Source organism: Amphiura filiformis, chromosome 18 (genome assembly GCF_039555335.1).
Source record: "Amphiura filiformis chromosome 18, Afil_fr2py, whole genome shotgun sequence".
NCBI classification, from domain to species: domain Eukaryota; kingdom Metazoa; phylum Echinodermata; class Ophiuroidea; order Amphilepidida; family Amphiuridae; genus Amphiura; species Amphiura filiformis.
Genome location: NC_092645.1, coordinates 27150366 through 27175042, shown reverse-complemented (window position 1 = coordinate 27175042; position 24677 = coordinate 27150366). Strand labels below are relative to the sequence as shown.

Genomic DNA, 24677 nt, shown 5'->3' with positions numbered 1-24677 from the left:
CGGTAGACAGCAGCGTATGCTATCTACGGTAGATAGCAGCATATGATATCTACGGTAGACAGTAGTATATGCTATCTACGGTAGATAATAGTGTGTGTTATCTACGGTGGATAGACTACGGTTGATAACAGCGTATGTTATCTACGGCATATAACAGCGTGTGCTATCAGCGATAGTGATTCATTGCTATTTTTTAAAATTTTAATCGCAACATTACTATCTTTGTGGTATTATTGTGTTTAGAGTTAGGTCCTATGTTATCTACGGTAGATAGCAAATAGTAGTAATATTCATTTTAATATTACTCTTATTACTGAAGTCAAAAAATATTATGTACGTGTTTCATTAAAATAATCTCAAATTCAAAATAATAGCCCAGTACGTTTGTGCATGGAACTTCACATCACATAATACTATAGATAGCATGATGGGTATGCTGTCTGTTGTTATACGTTTTACTGTCAGTTTAAAAGCTCCTATATCTTCATCACTGTCATATGCGTATGGCGAACTCCGTCTTATATGTCATGCAGTTCTTTTAACTCTAAAACGACATCTCATGCTGTATCCGCGAATATACAAACTTACAAGTTTTAAAGACATTCATAGCCACTTTTGGGATCTACATAAAAAATGCATTCAAACTAGTACAAATATGCCTGTATTGGTCCAGTGGTTCTTAAGAAACGCTTTGGAAAAGTTGTCAAAATCGGTGTGGTGATGTAGGCCTATAATCACTATATGGACCACAATGGCCTCATCCCAGTTGCATAGTTCAATAACCTCAATTAAACAATCATAGTGCAATTTTTGACCTCAAGATGCAGAGTATGAGTTTGTGTACCCATATTTTCTAAGGTCATTCAATGAATGTACAAATGTATTGGGGTTAGAGAACTGTGTCATGATAGATGAAATATATTGTGGATCCTAGTGAATTCAATCAGCTGTGAGTAACCAATGGCAGTTACAGATCGCGATAGCTCTGAAGGAATGTAAATAAACATGGCCCGTTGATAAACAAGACAAGTGACATGGGAATAGAATAAAAATAGCAATAAGGACAGGCATATGATGTGAGCAAGGTTTAACAGATTTAGTGGTAACAAATATACAGCAATGTATTTTTGTATAGAAAGCGTGAGCATTGTATAAGGAGGTCTAATAGTTTTGGATACTTGAAAAGGGGATTGTTGGTTGTATTTGTTTTTCGAAAGCTATGACTTTTAGCCGTATAGTCATATTAGCTCCGGTTTGATTTTGTATAGGCATTATTCCATACCCAGTCTTTATTTGTATTCGAGTCACGAGTTACCTCATGTGACTTTATCGATGCTGCTCCACAAACAGGAATTTCATAATATACATGTAGATGACCTGATCTAAGTCCAGTATAAACAATGTGTTGTTATTGAAGCTCATCCTATATACTAAAATATGTTTTTACGTTGGAATATTTTGATAGCCATGCATGGCTCATGAAGCTATATAATGGTGGGGTAATTCCCCGGGTAATTCATATTGTTTCGGAAGACACATTTTGAGTTCGCCCGATTCACATTTCTTCATTACAAATTACGTTTCGACGCTTTATATTCAAAAATATCGCGCCCTACCGCCCCCGCTTTTCTGAAACAAACTCGTATTTCCTATAATTTTTGCAAAAGGCCCTGGCTTATATAATTATTATATTGATCAGTGACCGGCCCTAAATAATCATCTGCATTTAAAATCAAGACACACAATTTGCAGTGCCCAGAAAAATAATTATTTATTCAAACAGTTTGCAACTCAACAAATACTACTTAACCGAGAGGCTGAAATTCTTATCAGAATAATGACTAAAGAAAACATCATTATGTCGGTACGAAAGGGAAGTAAGTGGCTAAAGTTATTGTAGATATATGGCCGGAGTCAACCGTTTTGTGATCTACTATACTTCTACTTCTACTTCTATGCTGCTACTCATCAAAGCCTGTTCAGCATCTGGATGAGGACAGCACTTGTCCAAATCTGAATACACCAGTCACAACATGGCAGCTATAGTTAGGGTTACGCTTTTAGGTTAGGATTAGGGTTTTGCATGAATATTATTAAGTATATTGTGAAAAGTAACACAGTTTATAAAGACCTTCCAACGAATTCAAATAGTATATTGCAATTGTTCTGTGGGTTTATAGTACCGTTAGTTATTGAGATGTAATTTTAGGCTAGGATTTAGGATTGATATGCATATTACTACAATTTCGTATAGAAAAGTTCGAATTCTGATGTGATATTAATTTTCCTCTAAAAGTTTTATTTTCGTAAAATTGTGAAATGTATTTTATTACACATCTTATAAAGAATTTAGTCAAATATTATATCGCATTCTTAAACACTTGAGAACGTTCCTGCAATCTTATTGGTTCTTACCCAGCTTTACCCGTGTGATATGACACGATATTACACGGGTGAGCGCATGTGCGTCGACGCGATACGCGTACTCGCTATTTGGACCAATCGGAGGCGCACAGCAACAACGAGACTGATCGATTTTAAGCCCTAGGTAATTCCTTGCCAAATGTATAGGATTTAATTTGATTAAAATTTGTATGATATTTTTATTTGAATTGAAGTGTTTTATAAGAATGGCGTAAAACAACTCGGCTTCGCCTCGTTGTTTAGACCCTCCCTCGGGTCCATGGAGAACGACTGGTAATGTAGATTACATAGCATTAAAAATCAACCCAATACATGAGCGCTCAATGGACTTTCGCGTTCACTTATAATACGAGTATATTTCTATATTGCTGCATGGTTGACTGTGGTGGGTGTAATTAGTGGCGTCGATTTGTGGATGAAGAGGAATGGGTTTTTGGCATTGAAGAAAATAAGGGGGGAGTTGGCATTTTTTCATAGGGCATTACGTAATTATTTATTGTTACATTATCCAGAGATGGAACCGAACCGAGACTGGGGGCCAGTCTACTCGTTGTTTTACTTAAAATAATGATGTCGCCCGTGTTATATGAGACGATAGATGCACTCCAGCGGCTAAAAACAATACCTTTATTCTCTAAATATTATGCTGTGGGTTTATGGCACAGGCCGCCTATATCTCAAATTCGTGATGTATAAATGAAGACAAATGCTACGTCGTTTGAATTGAAGTAGCATCTTTCAAGTTAATTATCAGGACTTAATTATCTTGTACACTTTGCAAGAATTAATTGTACACTTTTTGTAGCATCATTGCTTATTATTTTGTTCTGATTGAAAACAAAATCTGCAAAGTAAATCTAACACTCTTTAATCTGTAAATATACACGAGGCATTTTTGTCGCTTCTCTTTTTCTCAGTTACATCTTTCATGCTTCTAAGAAGACGATATACTAGGCCTATATATTATTGATGTAAATTGGACCAAGTAAAAATTAGGTCAGGAATAGGGACAGTGCATTGCCCTCGGGATGGATGTCTGGTTTATTCAATAAAACCAGTCTCGTTTTCATCTTATTCCAATACTCGCAATATTAAATCTTAATGAAGTTCTTGTTGCTCCCTCTGAATTCAACTTGGTCAGATAAATTTGCTGCCATAGCAAGTTGGGTTTCTCTAAAATTGTATCAATGTTGTATTAATATTGATTTTTTTTTTGATATGCTGTTTCTTGATATGCCGTTGTTTTTCATGAATAGAGGCCCAGATTTCTACTTTTCGAACTTCACATAATTATGATTAAATCAGAGAAAGCAGGGTCAGGAATAATTATATTGCCATGGTTACTTATATTATCGCAATTCAACAGTAAAGCAATATTATTGAAATATTAAGCCGTCTATTGTACTTTAGCCAGTGGCGATCAAAACTATTCAACCTTGACGAGATCTTTGTGATTTCGATTAATTGTGATAAAATAATATTATAATAGAATTCACCTTAATTATAATAATGCTGGCCTCGTTAGTTCCGTGTTGTTTAAATGAATTTTGTAGAAAATTTCAATGGTCGCAAAGTGGTTTCATGTGGTCAGAAAATAAAATCATTGGGATTATTTCATTCGGGACATTAATCATAATAAACATAACTTTTACAACGTAACACAACACAACGTAACGTTACGTAACATAACATAACGTAACGTAACGTAACGTAACGTAACGTAACATAACATAACATAACATAACATAACATAACATAACATAACATAACATAACATATCACAACACAACACAACATAACATAACATAACATAACATATAACATAACACAACGTAACGTAACGTAACGAAACGTAACATAACATAACATAACACAACATACATAACACAACGTATCATAACACACATGTAACATAACATACCGAAAAGAAACGTAACTTGACATAATACGGTATGACATGACATTACAAAACATGACGTACATAACATAACGTATAAACGTAACTTAAGTAACCTAAACCTTACGTAACACAGCACAGCACAACACGACACGACACAACACGGCACGACATGACATGACATGACATGACATACCGTAACGTATAACGTAGCATAACTTAATATACGTAACGTAACACACCCCGACCTGACATGGCACAACATAACATACATGTAACATAACGTAACGAAACATAACGTAAAACAACACAGCACAATATAACATAACATAACATAACATAACATAGCCTAACATAACATAACATAACATAACATGACATGACATGACATGACATGACATGACATGACATGACATGACATGACATGACATGACATGACATGACATGACATGACATGACATGACATGACATGACATGGTATATGACATAGCATAACATTGTTAGTCATTGTGAAAATTCCAGCAACTTAAAAAAAATTAAAAATTAAATATGTCATGATGATTATGGGCTATTCAGTTGAAATCCACACTCCCCCTGTGGAAGATTTTAGAAATATCTTCCACAGGGGAAGTATGTTTTTCAAATGTAAATGGTCAGGGCTTATCATTTTGATACCCATACGCCCTATGTATTATGGCTTTACCTATATCTTCCACAACTGGAGTGAGTATTTCAAGTAGAAGTTACCCAATTGTCTATTCTATCCAAAACTCATACTCCCTCAGTGAAAGACTTTAACAAATCTTCCACAGGGAGAGTATGGATTTTATGTGGAATATCCCTATGTGGCGTCTTGTCTTTGAATAGGTGTGAGCACAAACCAAAGAAACTGTAGCTACAGGGGGACAACTATTCTCCATGGGGACCACCTGAGAGTAGATGCATGTACTACATGTAGTTGTGATGACACTACGGTGAGGTGCGACATTGAGAGTTGTCAGGTTGTGTCCTGTGGCAATGAAGAACCCATTACGGACCCATCTAAATGTTGCCCTCGCTGCCCATTCAGTAAGTATTATCAACGTTTTTGAGCATTTTCAATGTTGCTGCAAAATCGTGAAATAATGCTATTAAATGGGCCTTTTGACAAAATATTTTTCAACGCATGATTAAGCATTGCATGCTAGCAAAAAATCGCGCATTTATTATTTTGGAATGTCCTACCATATCCATGCACTATATAAATTGGCTGGTTATTAAATATTTTGCTCAGGTGTCTAAAAATTGAGTCAGACTTTGTTGATATTTATGTTCTCAATTAATTCGGTCATTCACCACCGCACAATGCACAGTACACACGTGCTCCATAGCGCATTGGTACGGTAGTGTACCAATTCCTGCAAAACGGCTTATCACGCTTACGGCATCTCTTCCCGCTCTATAATCTAATGCACCCATCTAGCCCTTTACTTGTATATTGGGACACATTACTGCACCGTTAATTCAGATTATTTGTTCCGAAGAGATTTAAGAATAAATAGTAAAGCTCGGTCTGCCTTGCAGTGTTTTATATATATGGAGGATACAGGTCGTGGTGTTGGTCTCTCCATACAGAGAAGTCGTTATTGGTGGGAGTATTTTGATTGATTTTTAACGCGTCGATTGCAATCAATGAAGGTATTCATAGTTTGATCCGTTTGTGCTACAATATAATCCTATACTCAGTTTTGTCGATGAACCTCTTGATTTAATTAAATGTATGTTTAAACATTTCATCCAAGCATAAACACTCCCAATTTTCAGATGGTACTCCATCTTCCATAAGGCTGCGTTCACATAGAAGTATACTATTCGGGTATACGGTGCACGTTTTGCAGGTGCACGCGTATAGCTTAAAATCGAGCAAGGCAATTTCATAGTACCGGGTCACATAAGGCTACGATCGCATAGAAGTATACTATTCGGGTATACGATGCACGTTTTGCAGATGCACGCGTATAGCTTAAATCGGGCAAGGTAATTTCATAGTACCGGGTCACATAAGAGCTATTCGAAAAGGCCGTATACCTGCGTATAGTATAGTATAGTATAGTGGGAATCGTGCGTGTTCGATTTTAGTGCAACGTATACCGTCCTAATTTTAAAAACCTAAACCATATGTGGGCAAATTAATTTTTTAATAGATGCACTATCTAATTCTGCACATTATGACACCTCATTGAATGCAATGTGACCTCAAGAAGTAAAGTTACAAGCATTTGATAAGACGAAGAAAATGGGTAAACTGACATACTCGCCATTCGCTATAAGAAATACGCTTATTCGATCAGGCTGAGTTCACATAGTATACTCCTATATGAACTCAGCCTGATCGAATGAGCGTATTTCGTATAGCGAATACCGTATACCTTATACTTCTATGTGAACTCAGCCTAATGCGAGAGTGATACAGTGTTAACCATCGAGATTTACTCTACGTACATGTGCAACTTGTTCAAAGAGGCTTATGTTATCATTACGCAGTGTATGTTACTTTTGTGCAAAATGTGCTTATGTCTTGGAATATCGATTTTCTCTAATTAATTGTTTTGGGGAATTGTTTGATGCCTTTAACAATGGCGTCTTTTTGGGTTAAGATTATAGTTGAAGCATGCATGGATTGAAGCCGATATCAGATAACACGATTATGGTATAATGTGAATGGGTTGGGGCAGATTAGTCATCGAGATGAGAGTCAGAACTAATAAATCTTACCCAGGTAGGGGGGTTTAGATGTTAAGACAGAACATCATGATATCTTAACTAGGTTTAGGGGTTAGGGATAGGGTTAGGATTCGTCGTTTTCTGTCTTAAATGACCCATTTACCTAAACAGGCGAGGGGCACGGTATTGAGGTGTTATCTTGTATGAGTTATGTTGGTAAGATTATGTATTTATATGCATTACCATGGTCACCAGGTCACCAACCCTGATCGTTTTGTTAATTTCCTTTGCATTAAGACTTATTGTGAAAGAAGGTGATGTCAGTTATGCACAAGTTGATCTGGAAGAAGATTGTTATTCAATTAATCAACTAAAACTGTCCCTCGAGTGGGATGGTTTGTATAATGCAAACAAATTGTCTAATTAACTTGGTAGTGGTGAGAGATGTCTTATAATTCTTATATAACTTTTTTTATATATATTGGCCAGTCATCTAATTTTTTTCCTTTTTATTGCTGTTTTGCCCCAATAATTTAGCAGCACATGCTATCTACGGTAGATAGCAGCATATGTTATCTACGGTAGATGGCGGCACATGTCATCTACGGTAGATAGCAGCACATGTCATCTACGGTAGGTAGCAGCACATGTTATCTACGGTAGATAGCAGCACATGCTATCTACGGTAGATAGCAGCACATGCTATCTACGGTAGATAGCGGTGTGTGCTATGCTATCTACGGTAGATACATACCTAGACGTTATTTGTATTCGAGTCACGAATCATATAATATCTCACATGACTTCATCGATGCTGCAATGAATTTCTTAATATGCATGTAGATGACCTGCACTAAGCCCTGTCTAAACAATGCGTTGTTATTGAATCTCATCCTATATACTAAAATATGTTTTTACGTTGGAATATTTTGATCATTTAAGCCGTGGCTCATGAAGCTATACCTTCTTATTTATACCATTGATACCATCAGTAACTATTCTACCTGTATGGACCGGTCAATATTTCGACATTGTTGGGCCTTAGGGGGCGAGAGGTCGCGGTATTTGTGAGTTTAAAAAGGCGAACATGTAATTTTATTGAAGAAACCTGAATCGGGCGAACTCAAAATGTTTCGTCCGAATCTTTTGAATTACCCCTTCCCCTTTTGGCTTAAATAAATATTATATTGATCGGTGATTGTCCCTAACTAATCATCTGCATTTCAAATCAAGACACACAATTTGCAGTGCCCAGAGAAATAATTATTTATTCAAACGGTTTGCAACTCAACAAATACTACTCAACCGAGAGGCTGAAATTCTAATCAGAATAATGACTAAAGAAAACATCATTATGTCGGTACGAAAAGGAATGAATGTATTGTAGATGCATAACCAGAGTCAACCGTTTTGTGATGTTGTAGGCATTTGTCCCTTTTCAAATCAAAATATACCCTTCACAACATGACAGCTATACTTGTTTAATCATGGGATAATATTATAGTTAGAGTTATACTTTTAGGTTAGGAATATGGTTTAAAGCATAATGAATATTACTACGATTTAACTAGTATTAGACACTTTTGCAAATTGTAGCATTAATTGCTTATTTTTTTGTTCTGATTTAAACAAAATCTACAAAGTAAATCTGAAGCTCCTTTTAAAAGCTGTAAAGATAAACGAGGCATTTTTGTCGCTTCTCTAATTCTCAGTTAAGTTACAGCTTTCATTCGTGTAGAAGACAATTATATTATTGATGTAAATTGGACCAAGTACAAATTAGGTCAGGAATAGGGACAGAGTGCATTGCCCTCGGGATGGGTGTCTGGTTTATTCAATAAAACCAGTCTCATTTTCTCCTTCTTCCAATACTCGCAATATTAAATCTTAATGAAGTTGTTGTTGCTCCGTATTCAACTCGGTATACATTTGCTGCTATAACAAGTTTGGTTTCTTTACATATTATAACCTTTCATTTGTATAAATTTTGTATTTATTTGTTTCTTCATTTATTCACATATTTCTGTTTTGACTTTAATAGCTGATTATGGATACGAGTATGTATACAAAATATGTTCTTTCCAACGAGTAAGCATCAAAAAAGTTTTTATATTGCCACGGTTATTTGTATTATTTCCATTCAACAGTAAAATATAGTATTGAAATATTAAGCCGTCAATTGTACTTGAGCCAATGGCGACTAAAATGATTCAACATTGACGAGATCTTTTTGATTTAGATTATAAGATAATATTATGATAAAATTCACCTTTCCTATAATAATTCTGGTCCGTTAGTTCCGCGTCGTTGAAATGGCATTTGTAGAAATTTTAAATGGTCATCAAGTGGTTTCATGTGATTAGAAAATAAAAAGCATAAAAACGTCATGGCACGATATGACATACATGTAACATAACAAAATGTAACGTAGCATAACATGACATGACATAACGTACATAACATAGCATATAACGTATAGCATAACGTAAGATAACCTAACGTAATGTAACGTAACTTTACATAACATAACATGACATGACATGACATGACATGAAATGACATGACGTAACATAACATAACGTATAACGTAACATAACATGAAATAACATAACATATCATACATAACATAACATAACATAACATAGCATAAAATAACATAACATAACACAACACAACACAACACAACATAACACAACATACCAGTTCTGAGTCCAACAACCATGACATATATTTTTCTGGTACTAAAATCATTTTCAAAACATCAGTATGAAGTTAGTCATTTACTAATAAAGACATATTAGCATACTAGTAATATTATTAGCTTTTTTAAAGTCAAGAACACTTCGGGTGAAGTAAGCTTTTAAGCTTACAAAGACCAAAATTCTGCAAAATGCCAGTTTGGGCAATTTTTTGAGAACATTCATCATGCGTACCACTTGCTTCAACTTTTTTTTCGTGTGTAAAAATATTAAAATGCAAAGTAACTTTAGATAATAGTACATTGGTACAAAACCCAGTAAACACAAAACGGTTTGATATACGTTCACAAAACGTTATAAAAGGTTGAAAAGGCTGCCAGCTAAGACGAGAATTTATGGGGCAAGTTTGACAACATTTGCCTAATTCTGGAAAAAATTGTGGGGAAAATCTCTCCATTTTTGAGGGTATTTGTGAAAATACCAGCAACAGCAACTTACAGAGAATTGTAAAATTCAATGTTTCACATGTTCTTTGAATGGGTGTGAGTGTGTACAAAAAAGCTTGGGTCTTATTTTTTTGACGAGGGGACCATTTTCGAAATTCTTTCAGAGAAACCGTGTACGTACAGGGGGGTTATAATTCCCCATGGGGACCAGCTGGAAGGGGATGCATGTACGACATGTACTTGCGACGACGGCAATGTGTGGTGCATCCCAAAGGTTTGTCGACCTGTGTCTTGTGAGGAACCCATTTGGGACCCATCTGAATGTTGCCCTCGCTGTCCATTATACAGTAAGTACTATCAACGTTTTTGTAACGTTATTAAAACATTTCAATGTTGCTGCAAAACCGTTATTGTGGGCCTTTTGACAAAATATTTTTCAACGCATTCATAAGCATTGCATGCTAGTAAGTAATCACATATTTTGTTTGGCATGTCCTACCATACCCATGCTATTATAAATTGGCTGGTTATTAAATATTTTGCTCAGGTGTCTAAAAATTGAGTCAGACTTTGTTGATATTTATGTTCTCAATTAATTCGGTCATTCACCGCCGCAAAATGCACAGTACACACGTGCTCCATAGCGCATTGGTAGTATACCAATTCCTGCAAAACGGCTTATCACGCTTACGGCATCTTTAGCTATCTTTTCCCGCTCTATAATGTAATGCACCCCTTACTTGTATATTGGGACACATTACTGCGCCGTTAATTCAATTTAGATTATTTGTTCCAAAGAGATTTAAAAATAAATAGTAAAGCTCCGTTTTGTCTTGCAGTGTTTTATATATAAGGAGGGTACAAAGTGAAGGTCGCGGTGTTGGATCTCTGCAGAATAGTCGTTATTGGTGGGAGTATTTGGACTGATTTTTAATGCGTCGATCACAATCAATGGTGGAATATATATAGTTTAGTCCGTTTGTGCTCAAATATGTAACTGATACTCAGCTTTCTTGTTAATTATTTTACTTTTATTATTTTGAAGTTTAAAACATTTGTTCTAGGCACAACGAGGTTATTCCTATCTCTGATTTTTTTCATCTGAAAGAGTGAGACGGCGAATTGTATCATTAGGTCATGACCTCTTTGACCTCAGTCTCTCTCACAGTCTCGTAGACCATATAATGTAGACTCACAGTATCATGGAAGATTAAACCTGTCCCCGTCTTAGTTGAGTGATGACTCATTAACTTTATTTTATTGTTTTTTACTGGGACATTTTCTTCTTATTCTTCTTCTTTTTTTCATTTCATAGCACATCCACGTGCAGTTGCGCAAAAAAAAATATATTGACACACACACACACACAAACCATGGAAGAAAACTCATCTCTTTCTTCCATGCACAAACCCACCACAGACATACTGAGTACCGGTATATATTTGTATTATATACAAAAAATGTTAATATTATTTTAACTCTAAATCGGAGCAGGTTGAATTGTTAATATCCATTCTGCGTACGCAGTCATGCTTGAGCTGAATATAACTATTACTGGTAATAAGATTAATCATTATTAATACAGCCCTTGATCTATATAAACCTGTTTAATGTGATTTTTATATTAAACCGACGCGACGCCCAGGTGAACTCCACATTCAACGACACAATATTACATTAATTAGTAACGCATGCTTATTAAATAATGGTTTAATTAGGCGGTAATGATCGTCATTCATTTTTGCAATTGACTATCGAGATTTACTGTACCCATTATGCACATGTATTAATTTTAACTAAACATTCGTTCAAAAAGGCTTATTTTAACATTGCCCATTAGTGTGTGCTACATTTGTGCGCATTAGAATTGCATACAACTGTATATTTTTTCATATGAAGAGTTTATTTCCAAACCGTGTTAAGTCCACCCACCTTCAAAATTGAGATTTTGATGAAAATGGGTAGTGAGTAACTAGGGCTATCCAGCAATGTGTGTGTTTTTTTCCAAAATTAGTCAAGTTCCGAAATATTGACATACAAAGTATCGATTTTTTTCCAAAACGTGTTAAGTCCAATCCAGTTTGGTAGCAAACTGTGTTAAGTCCACGAACACTGCCCTTGTGGGCAGCTTGTAGGCAAGTAGCACGGCATAGGGCTTCCAATAGTTATTAATCGCTCATTCTGCATGATTGATAACACTGCTTTGCGTCTTCGTTCTTGTTTGGTCCTGAATTTGGTCTGCATAAAAAGTTGTTGTTGTTGTTGTTGTTGTTGTTGTTGTTGTTGTTGTTTTGTTTTTTATTAGTAGGCCAAGTTTGTATGGGATTTCTTAAATATTTGAATGATAGGCCTACTTCCAGAAAGGTGTGAACATGGTGGGAAGGGGTAGATGGAAAGGTTTTGATGGTGAGAATTAATGTTAGAGGATGGTGGCAGAGTTAGTTTTTGATATTATTATTTTGTATGATTATCAAAATGTAATACTAAATTCAAGGTATTATTTTAAAATTAAAGGTATAAAAAAACTTAGGACTTAAAGACTTTAAAAACGTACGACTGTCAATATGAGATTAATAGGGTGGCAGCATGGGGAGGGGGAAATTGTGATAATGTGATAAAACAAGTGGATATTTCAGGTTATCACTTATTGTCAGTGAAATGATGTTTATTCAATTAATCCTGAGAAATGCAATACAACTAAGTTTTGAATTTTGAACTATTTTAAACGTCGAATTTGGGTAAAAAATGGGCGTCAGGAGGGGGCTCGAGATGCAAGGTGGTTTGTGGCAAAATTGTTTTGTATGTTTTTAATAAATTTGTTATCTTTTAAGACTAGTTTGAGAAAAATATGGTTAGTTCTGTGTTACAGATACTATGTTTTGTGTCAAAATGTGTTAAGTCCATGCCAGAAATTGCGTTTTGTGTCAAAACGTGTTAAGTCCATGCTATTTTTAAAACAAATTAATTTATTTAAAAAAATCAAAAGTCTCTAGATTTTAACTTAACATGTTTTTATGGTCCTATATATGTCACCCTCACTTCACTGTAATTTTATAGAAATCGAACTTTTTTTCATTGCCATAAAGAAAATTCCTGATTTTCTTCAAAGTGAATCTTGTGGACTTAACACGGTTTGGAAATAAGCTCTTCAATACTGGTCCAAGTTAAACACACTTATACGTGCAGACGTTTCGATAGCTGTCAGCCATCTTTCTCAATGCTATGCTGTTGATGTGATAATCGCTGAACAGCTGTTGTTGATCGCTGCTTGGCAACGGAGTTGCCAGACGATTTCTCCATCAACAGGTCATCATAGATGTGACTTAGGTTGTACAGGCCCTCGTCTCGGTTCATTGTTGCTCCTTACTTTCTGATAGCGATGGCCTCCTTTATCCATCTTGTGTATTTGTCACATTCTTTACCGACAATCCTTGCCTCCTCCCGATTAGTTTTCCACAACATGAATTGCATACATTCTACAAGTTTACTCCCAATTAACTCAAAAGACAATAATTGTGAACAATTTTAGCCATTTGCAATATGGTATCTAAATTTGTACTTTACAATCGCACACGTTGAACAGTTTTGCAGAAAAAAATGCAGCTTGTCACAAGTATCTAAAAGGTTTAATAATTTCAACATCTTCATGTAAATACTGCAGAATTTTGTACATTGTTTTGAGGAATTGTTGGATGCATACCTTAATCAATGACGTCTTTTTGGGATAAGATTATGGTTGAAGCATACTTAGATTGAAGCCGATATCAGATAACACGATTATGGTCTAATGTGAATGGTTTGAGGCAGATTAGTCATCGAGATGAGAGTCAGAACTAATAAATCTTGCCTGGGGAGGGGGACTCCGACACATTATATGGCATGAGTATATGCCTGTGAAAATTGGTTAAAGAGAAAAGCTGTTATGAAATTATAGAACGCCCTAACCATGATTGTATGCTAACAAGATCCTACCATGGAAGTAGTAGACAATTCTTTCAAGATCGTTTGTACAAATTTGATTTGGGCCATATATCATATTTGCGATTTGCTCAAAATAGCTTTCTATGATTTTGTATATTGCAAACATGAAAGGGAAAGAAACTACTGTTCACAGATCCTTTTGCACAGGAAAGGTACATGACATTTATTGGGCGAGTGGGATGGAACGAACTATAACTAAAAAAAATAAAAAACAGCAACAAAAAAAATTGGAGTGTACATCTTACTACATCTGATAGAAAATGAGTAATAATCGCATTCGTAGGTCTTATGGTTCTTGTAATAATGCCAATAATATAAACAACGGTCATAATATAAGTCATGCCCCCCCCCCCCATCTTAATGCAAAGGATCAATTCTCAAGAAGAAGGGGCTATGTTTCTTCAGAAATGGTATACTGGGAATCACACAAATGTTTTGTTTGTGTTTTCCAATTGTTGCTGTGACACTGGGAATCCGCCCAATTTTTAAAAACACTTTTCGGAATTCTCATTTTAAGGCAAAATTTTGTTATAGTTATAGTTCCTTCCATCCCACTCGCCTTAAAAAAAGAAAGAAAAAAGAATACCGTGAAAGGTCATGTTCGCAGTTTTATACAAGTTGAGCTATTATACAAGTTGAGCTAGAAGAAGATTGCTATTTAATTAATCAACTAAAACTGTCCCTTGAGTAGGATGGTTTGTAATGCAAACAAACTGTCTAATTAACTGGACAGTGGCGAGAGATTTCTTATTCGTTTAGTACATCGCCATTCAGCACCTTGGACAACCATCATTACTTATTTTTATGTTGGTAATGACAAAATTTCGCCAGTCATCTAATGTTTAACATTTTCAAATATTAAATTCGCGTACCAGCCGTTTTGTTGTTTTGCCCCATTAATTAAATTCGCTGTGGAATTTTTAATTCAATTTCGTTTTTCTAGCGTAATATTTTAAAAGGACTATTATTTTGGCTATAAAAAGCGGTTCGATAACCTGTTATTAGATTAGTGATCGTTGTGAACATCAACTGCCAGAATAATTCTGTTCACAAGTATTACCCTAATCCTAACCTAACATTAAACCTAATTATAACCCCATCCCTAATCCTAACCCATAACATAACTTAACCATATCCCTAACCCTAAAACATTAAGGGTGTTTTACCATGTTAACAATAAAACATATGCCGAATTTAAAACAAAATCATCATTATATTATTCGATTTCTTGACGTACAAGAATATGATAACAGCAGATATTTGAAATGTAAAATAAACTGACATGACTGAACGTAGTACATTAAAATATTGTAAAATTGATCGTCAAGAGTCCGCCATTAATATCCGCCGCTAAGCAAATTTGAATGAAGAATACATATGAATTGCTACCAATATGACAAATTTTGATTAATATAAAAGTTGATAAGATAATTGCACGTTTCTGTTGTAAAATAATGTACAAAACACGTTGATGATTTTCGTATGTCGTAATACTAAAAAGGGTGAAATATTTGAAACTACATAGGGCTCTCATATATATAAAGGTACTATATTGTGATATGGACATGAACTTTGCGGGAAATTATTCCAATAACACAAATTTACTAAACTGGCAAAATGTGCATGAGTTCACAAGATTGCTGTCTACTGAAGACAGCAATAACATTACGATCAACGCCCATCGAAACCCTCAATATCTATCTGTTGTTGTTTTATACAGGCCCAAATACCTAACTAAAATGCCAATTTTTTAAACGTACATGAAACCTTAATTATAATGTTTGCATTATAATTATAATAACATTCCTATTGCTGTGGTAATTCTTGAAGAACTCTTTGGAAAAATAATACTTGCGCTTTTATGATTTGAGCAATGCGGAATGTTATAGTTTCATAGCATAAAGATTTGATGTAGATAGAAAATGATGATGGACGTATATAGGTAACAAAATAGGTAGCAACCCGCGAATCAGTAGCCCAATGGGCGCTTTCTAACGATTTCGGCGTCATATTTGGCATTTTCCTGTCCCATTCATGTAGTAACCCAAAGGTAAAGAGAAATATTTGGAGACTTTGCATCATGGGTTACAACGATTTTCGGTAGATTTCTGTCCCAGAATCCATCGTTAAGAGAAAAATTAGGCAATTTTTCAATGATTTGACCCACAATTCTGGCAACCCTGTTAAAAAATACCCGCCTAGCATGTTGCAGACGATATACTTGCATGAAATATTCACCCGTTAGACTGCAAGCAATAGTCTCTTGTCATGTATATTTCATGTTATTGAATACCACGTCGTTCCTGTGAACCTGTTTAGGTATAAATGTATCGACGCTAAAATGTGAAAACTGTTTGCTGTTTTTATTATGTATTGAGTCATGGCGGATAAATTAGGCATTATTTTTCATCGGGTATGATATAAGATACAAAGTGAGCGGGTGGTTTATGAACTGTATAGGTCAAGTTTCATTATGGTGAGAGTGTAAGTGGTAATGAAATCCCTACGAACGTTTTCCGCTATAGTTAATATTCTATAAAAACGATAATCGTTCTTCCTGTTTTATCATTGCCATCGTTATTCTTCTTCCTCTTTTTAACCATCATCATCCTAATCACCATTAATATTAACATCATCATCTTCATCACCATCATCATCATCATCATCATCATCACCACCATCATCATCATCATTATCATCATCATCATCATCATCATCATCATCATCATCATCATCATCATTATCATCATCATCATCATCATCATCATCATCATTACCATCATCATCATCATCATCATCATCATCATCATCATCATCATCATCATCATCACCACCATCATCATCATCATTATCATCATCATTATCATCATCATCATCATCATCATCATCATCATCATCATCTTTATTAAAACTATCATCATCATGTTCCTCAGTTCTTTTTCTTCATATATCTTCGTCTCCGTCTTCTCTTTTTCGTGATCTTTTCTTAGTCTTTTTATTTCCCCTCTTCTCCTTTTCCTTCTTCTTCTCTTCCTTCTTCTTCTCCATATCTGTCTTCTTCCATTCCTTCTTTTCCTTCTCCTTCGTCGTCTTCTTCCTCCTCCTCCTCCTCTTCCTTTTCTACCCCTTCTGCTTCTTTTGTTTCCACTCCTTCGCCGCTTTTTTCTTCATCGTCATCTTCATCATCATCTGTAACAACCTTACAACCAGTATCGCCCTTTGAAACATTCTATTCTCAACGATGCTGATAGTTGTAAAACTACCCTATAACAACCATTGCAATCATTGTCATCATGATGTTATTGAAAGTGCCGTTTTCCTGTTGCCTATTGCGCAGATTCATTTTGTACGTTGAACCGGGATCTGGAAAACGTACACTGCTATCAACATTGTCATCAGGTTAAACCACATCTGTATTTCACCTGAATCTAAGGTTTTAAAATGTACACTAACTCCAAGTCTAATACATATTCAGGTTATGGTTTGTTTGTATTCATCATCATCGTAGTAACGATATATTCATAAATATCAATCTGATTTTAAAATGAAATCAATATAGGCTAACATTAATACTGTTCATATATGCGCATGCATATATCAGTAATAGGTCACCATATTTCCTCGTAGAATTCAACTACCTTTTTACTTTAGCCAATTAAGCCAATCATTTATCAACATCTGCGATAATCACCTTTATTGGATTAAGAGGCGGCACATAAGTACCGGAGGTTTATGAAATGTGTACCCACAATGCATCGCAAATATACAAGCGCATGAAACCTGAGGAGCCATTAACATGATTAACGACGCCTTTGAACGACGCCCGTTCGAGTTCCCTATGCACAAATGAATCACATAGATATGTCTGCAATCTCCCCTATGTTTATGCTTATAGTACGAGGGGAAAATGTGCAATGCAGAATTAGTGGTGTCTTTTAATTTCTAATTACTCTGACCAAAATAGTTTGATCAACAAAATTCATTAAATATCACTTAAACTTGTTATGCAACAGTGGCGTAGCCAATGGGGACAGGGGGCTTCCCCACCATGAGAAAGTTCCCCCCCCCCCCGCCCCTTCTGTGGAATGCTGGCTGCCCTAAAATTTATGATTTGTAGGCCTCTTTGTACTGCCCATTTGGGGCCATCTTTGTCAAAGTTTGCCCGCTGAAAGATGTCTAGTTCCACCTTGCCCCCCCACTCCCCTCTGAAAAGATGATGGATACGCTACTGCACTCTACACGGGGTGCATTATGGGTATATGTTAGTTTTTGCTGTATAACAGCACACTGACTAGCTAATGTGCTAGGTTCCTCACGTCGTAGCCGTAAGCATAATGGAAACTACTTAAATCATTATGTGCTGGCTGTAAATTAGGCAAATGTGACTCACGCCAAAATAGTATTTCCAAATGATTTAAGGGTGGCTCTGTTTCAATTAATCAATTTATTCTGAGATGTTAAAATGCTTATTTGCTATTAAATTATAATGATTGCGTACTATGGTGTGTATTATTATTAACTGAAAGAAGCGAATAAGTCGTATATATCAATGACATTTTTATTTTTGTTTTGTTTTTACATTGAACTCCGTAAACCACATAATTATTGATATACATACATGTCGACCAGAATCTTTCCCATAGGGAGTGTGAATTTCAAATGGGATTACCTGTGTGAGCGATTAAGGTCATAATATTCCGTAAGGGGTGTATGTACCTCAACTGGAAAAGCACATTATATATAAAGGTACAAAACTGTGATATCGACGTGAACTTTGCGGGAAATTATTCCAATAACACAAGTTTACCCAACTGGAAAATATGCACGAGGTCATACGATTGCTATCTACTGAAGACAGCAATAGAGATGTGTGCACGCTTAAATAAATAATTTTTTGCTCAATTAAAATCGAAATCGATTTGGAAATATGACATACTAGCGATGAAATCTGTAAGTCAATGAAGTCGCAGCCGAACAGTGACCTGTCATTTTAAATCATAGCACTACACTATGGACCACAATGGCCTCATCCCAATGGCATAGTTCAATAACCTCAATTAAACAATCATAGTGCAAAATATGACCTCAAGTTGCAGGGTATGAGTTTTTGTACCCAAATTTTCAAAGGTCATTTAAATGAATATTCAAATATATTTGCGTAAAAGAACTGTGCCCTGATAGATGAGCATATTGTGGATCCTAGTGCTCCTTTTTAGGTTTAAAATTATCAAGCTGAATGCTAACGTACACTGTCCCAACTTTAACGTTTATTAGCCTGGTAATATTAGTGTGATACGGTGTGATAACATTCACAGCAAGACAAATACACCCATACTGCTATGGCCTGTCAACCGAGGACCGCATAAAAACAGGAAACGAGGACATACATTTTATCAAACCGTGGACCCAATCGGTTTCAACTCAGTCAATCAAGGACTAACTAATGATTTTATGAAGTACGTGGCAGACCGTGGACGTCCATGGTTAAAATTAATTCACGTTTTACTCAATGTTTATAAACACAGATGAATAAGAATAAAATGTGAAAACAATTCTGACAATTGTTTTTCATGACTTTGTTACATGACTTTCTGTTGAATCACAGGTACTTCCCTAGTCCCCCTTAATGTACACTCTAAGAATTTTCACAGCACAGTTTATTAGCTTAGTTCTATGAATCAAGGAATTGTTGTTTAAAATATCACACATAACTTAAGCCACTTCATCACACCATAGTTTTAAATTCTAACGAACCTTTTCAACATTATTTTGCAAAAGTTGGGGGAAATTTTACAAGTTTTTTTTTAAACAATAGCTGCTGGGTTCTCATAAGCAGCAGCACTGTGTAATATTTTAAACAACAATTTTAGCAGTGTATTAATCATTATGATGGCGCTGCTCGCATACTCAATTCAAGGTTAATGATTTCTTTCCTTCAAATTTAATAAGAGGAGCAGAAATCACCATGCCAACATTTTAATAAAAAAAATGGCGAATAATATATTTGACATTTATGTGGTATTCAGCTCCCTTACATTATTCAAAGAGTCAATGCATTATCAGTTTATATATAACAATGACTGTCATATATTTGCTTTTATAATATATACACTATAATGAAATTGTCAGGCACTGAGGGACATTATCTTATAGTCATACATATCAAAAGGGAAACATAAAAAAAGAAAAAAAGTTGATATTTATGCTTCAAACCTGTCTCACATGTCTCCATCGTTTTCCAGTGATTACAATATTTTATTTCTATTGTCTGATGCAGTTTATTCCTGACATGTATAATTGACATGATAACAAATGACATATTGTTTTCATATTTGGCAATAAAATTAAAAGCAGCCAGCAAGACAATGGGTTGTAAAATGACAAGATACTGGAATACCACTGTATAATATATCTATAAAACCATTGTTTGTGTTTATCTTGTATTTTATTACTGACAATCGGAGAGGTTATTTCATGCCAGATATGACCATGTGTCAAATGCCTTGTTCGTATTCTTCAAATAATTATGATGATTTTTATTTTTGATCAGAAGCTTGCATTTTGACAAATGGAATTTACATTATTCTTTGGGATATTAGGTTTTTTTGCCATATGTATATCTAGGCACAGCTTACATTAGAAGCTTACATTTTGACAAAGGCGATTTACATTATTCTTAATTAGGTTTATTGTCATGTATCTAGGCATTAACAGCTGAAAGCTGAAATGAATACAAATATATTTTGCAGATTACACAAACAATTAATTTGAATTATGTTTTTCAATGAAGCACATGGACTAAAAAAGAATTAATCTGGTTTTAATTTGCATAGTGTTTATTACGTAACCTTAGTTTAAAAAACAATGTATACTCATATAAAGTAGGCAATATCCTGCAAGTTTTAAAGCTGACAAATCATTGTTTCATTAATTAACTCATAGAATGTTACAAGCCTTTTAAAATCTAATTGTCTGTGTTGTCAGCTATTTAATCTATGGCATTACATGACAACATAATGCATAATGGTTTGTTCAAAAAAATAATAAAATGTTATTACCTCCATGTACATAATGAAGTAGCTATAATGACCAAATGTTATTGATTCATTACTAGTACTACCAGCTTTTACTATCTCATTTGGATACATCAATTAACAAACGGAATGTTAAATACTTAAAGCTTGTTGGATGTCAGCCATCACGATGCAGGGGTTATCGGTCATTACTTGATGGGTTGCCAGTTTAATGTCAAGTCAGCATAATTCACTGACCCCAATCCACTGCAGCATTGCGCTATTCCGATTGAAATCCATACACCCCCTATGGAAGACATTACCTTAATCTTCCACACAGGGAGTGTGAATTTAATGGGAGAACGGAATGGGTGACTCCATTTGAAATGCACACTCCCTGTGTTAGAGATTATTGCCATGTTTTCCATAGGGGTGTATGGATCTCAACTGGAATAGCCAGTAGTATGCTGATCGTGTCCGGGCTCATCCAGGTGCTCATCATTTATCAGAACTAAAAACTAAATCGGTAATGTTCACGAACTCGCAATAATCGTATTAAGTACGCTCTTATAAGTCTTATTATTTTTGCACATCGTACTTGCTTCACATGGAAAACGTACACTGTTGAATATCTGTTATTATACAGTAAAGTACATCTTTTGATATTTGACATAAATTCAACTCTCTGTGAAAATTTTATAAATCAATTCCAGCCATTTTAGCATATGTTTTCTAGTACTGAGTGATTCGAAATATTAACATCTTGATGCACGTTGTACATGGGAAGATGAAGCCACGACGTCCATTTCCTACTATGTACATACAATGGCTGTAAGATTGCTTGTACTGAATCAGTAATTACTTGGTATTGTATAATGTTGGTATTAAAGCATAATTCCCAGAATGCAACTCTGCAATGCACGCATCAGTACCAACCGAGCAAATTAAAGCAACCCTGTGTTAATTCTAAAATACACACTTTTCTGAATTACCTGCTATAATATTATGATTATGTTTAGAGATGTGCATACTGGCACTTTATTCGACGAGGCAAATATGAAAATTATAAATTTGTTTTATATGTACTATGAATAGATAGACAGATCAAAATATATTTATTTTTGACTAAAATGGTATCCAGGGGAAAATAAGCTTTGCAACCGATTAAAAATACATGTACCAGTTCGTTACTCAGCAAGTTTTTGCCATAATAATTAATAGCTATAAGCTACTGAATGGATAAACACCACAAAGCATTGTGGGGGAATATTGTTCTTCCTGTTAGCTACAATGATCAGTAATGGGGGTCAAAAGGTCGTCATACCTTTAGGATAATTATTTTATCATTAGTGATGTACTTAGATGGATCAAAATCAAGCCCATATCGTCATTAAGATCTCTATGGTGCCCGCCATAATGAAATATTAATCTTCTTCTGATCATAGATCCTATCCCCGATATGTTGACACAGGCTTGTTGGAGATGTGTGGTGTATGCACCGGGAATTCTAATGCAAAATTCATTGTAATATAGCACTGTTCTTGTATCTATTCTTTGCTTTTTTCGCATTACATCGCTGAATTATTCCTGTAGATTCGTTAAATTTAGCAAATTGCTAGAACATGAAAAAGGAACAGTGCTTTTACTTCGCATTCCCCTAAAACGTGATGAATGTATTTTGTTTATAATGCAATAATTGGCATGACATGTATAACAGCGTATAACATCGTCGATATTACATTATTAGCAATGACATTTTTTTTTTATCCTAAAGCAAACCTATTAAGAGTTTGTTCAACTTTACCCGTCACGAATATCGTTCAAATCATCGTTACTATGTCGAAGTTCTTAAATAAGCTGTAATCGCCATTTTTTGTTACGTAATTTAACCGTAATGCAACGAGTAATTCAAATACAAACGTATGGAGCTTCTTTCTTAGCTGTACTTTGCTTTTTTCCACATCCTTGATATTTCTTCTAAGAGTTGTCACATGTTTTCAAAATGTATGCTGATAGTCTTATCATAATTCCATTAGCATTTACAACAGTAGTTCCATGACCACAATATGCTTACAAGTACAATCATATAATAACTGAATAATGACCTTTTATTTGAAAGGCTTGGGTGCAAGAACTCATTCTCTATAACTTGTTGTCACATTTTCAACTATGCTTGTAAAGTGACAGTCATTGAACTACGACAATAGACATGCAACCATTCTCAAGTCACTTTAGTTATTCATATTTCCTACCCTTGACATTGAGCGCTCGCCCACGGCATCTTCTACAAAAATTCACATTACTGACGATGACACTCCCTGACTTTATAAATGTATTCCATAGAACATGTACAATATGGATGCTTTTTAATATAATTACATTAAGGATTTTCTCTCCTTGCAAAATGTCGCGAAGAATAATTATTACTTGACGTCTTTATCCGAATGTCTTTATTTATATCAGTTATGCTGAATTCATAAACGTAAGTATTATACAGAATTAAAAACTCCATAATATTTTTGCAAATTTTTTAAATCAAAACCAAAATTCAAACAGAAAGAGTTATGCATTATGCTATTGAAGAGAATACATTATAAAGATATATTGACTCGATTGAAATGCACATCTTTAAATGATACATGATAAATTATATTCCCTATGGCATTACGAAAATCTGCTTTCTCACACAGCATGTATATAAACAGTATACAAAAGCATATTCACGATACACGGAATACATATAACACATGGCACATTAAGTACTTTTTGTTGCTGAGCAAATTGTAAATATGTCACAGCAAATGTCATAAAAAAGCCTGATAACAAACCGGTACCAAGCTAATGAAGGAGAAGAGAAAGTCAAGGTCGTTTGTTACACTTCAATTGACTTAAAGATGAAATTTATTGATTAATATGGTTCTTATTAAAGACTTTTTCAAATCGGTTATATTTAGATTTTGCTTCGCGTTAATAAAATAGTATTTCTTTCCCTGTTCTTTTTACGACAAAATATTAAGATGTAAAGATATTTTATCAGATTTAGGTGATAGCGTTACATTTGATTTACATATTTTTATTACATTTCTGGCAACTTGGGAATTTTATTTATATTTGACTATTGGTTTTGCTCTTCAAAATATGATTTGAGGCAGAATTGGAATGCATTATTAAATGGTAAAAATATGTATTATTCATTTTTTTGGCATTATTTGAGAATTCTGCAAATATGGCATACGAGGATGCAGCGTTTTTCTACAACTAGAATAAATGCATTGTATTTCAAATAAGATTCATACATGGCACAGGTCGGTACGACGTAATGTTTTATTAAATAAAATCACTTCGAATACTATATCGGCATAAAATTTATTGATTAAAAATCCCAATGCATATTTCCCCTACGGGTATCAAGTATCTTTTACGTGTATGGCATTATTTATTTTGTGATTATATTGGAAGGTTGAAATCACTAGGAAACGATGCGTCGACGGTCAAACAAGACATGTATATCACA

At 34.8% G+C, this 24677-nt stretch overlaps 1 protein-coding gene across 4 annotated transcripts in view; it reads left to right on the top strand.

The window, feature by feature from the left end:
- The window catches only part of LOC140140068 (uncharacterized), a 117691-nt gene that overhangs the window by 37920 nt on the left and 55094 nt on the right, over nucleotides 1-24677 (top strand). For 2 of the 4 annotated variants that reach the window (XM_072161882.1, XM_072161884.1), the window contains one exon: nucleotides 10334-10516. The exons of 1 other annotated variant lie outside the window; for it this stretch is intronic. In XM_072161882.1, coding sequence (XP_072017983.1) covers nucleotides 10334-10516 — 183 coding nt within the window. Of the gene's footprint in view, nucleotides 1-5188; nucleotides 5390-10333; nucleotides 10517-24677 lie in introns of all 4 variants that reach the window. One more of the 4 variants, XM_072161883.1, reaches the window with a different exon arrangement.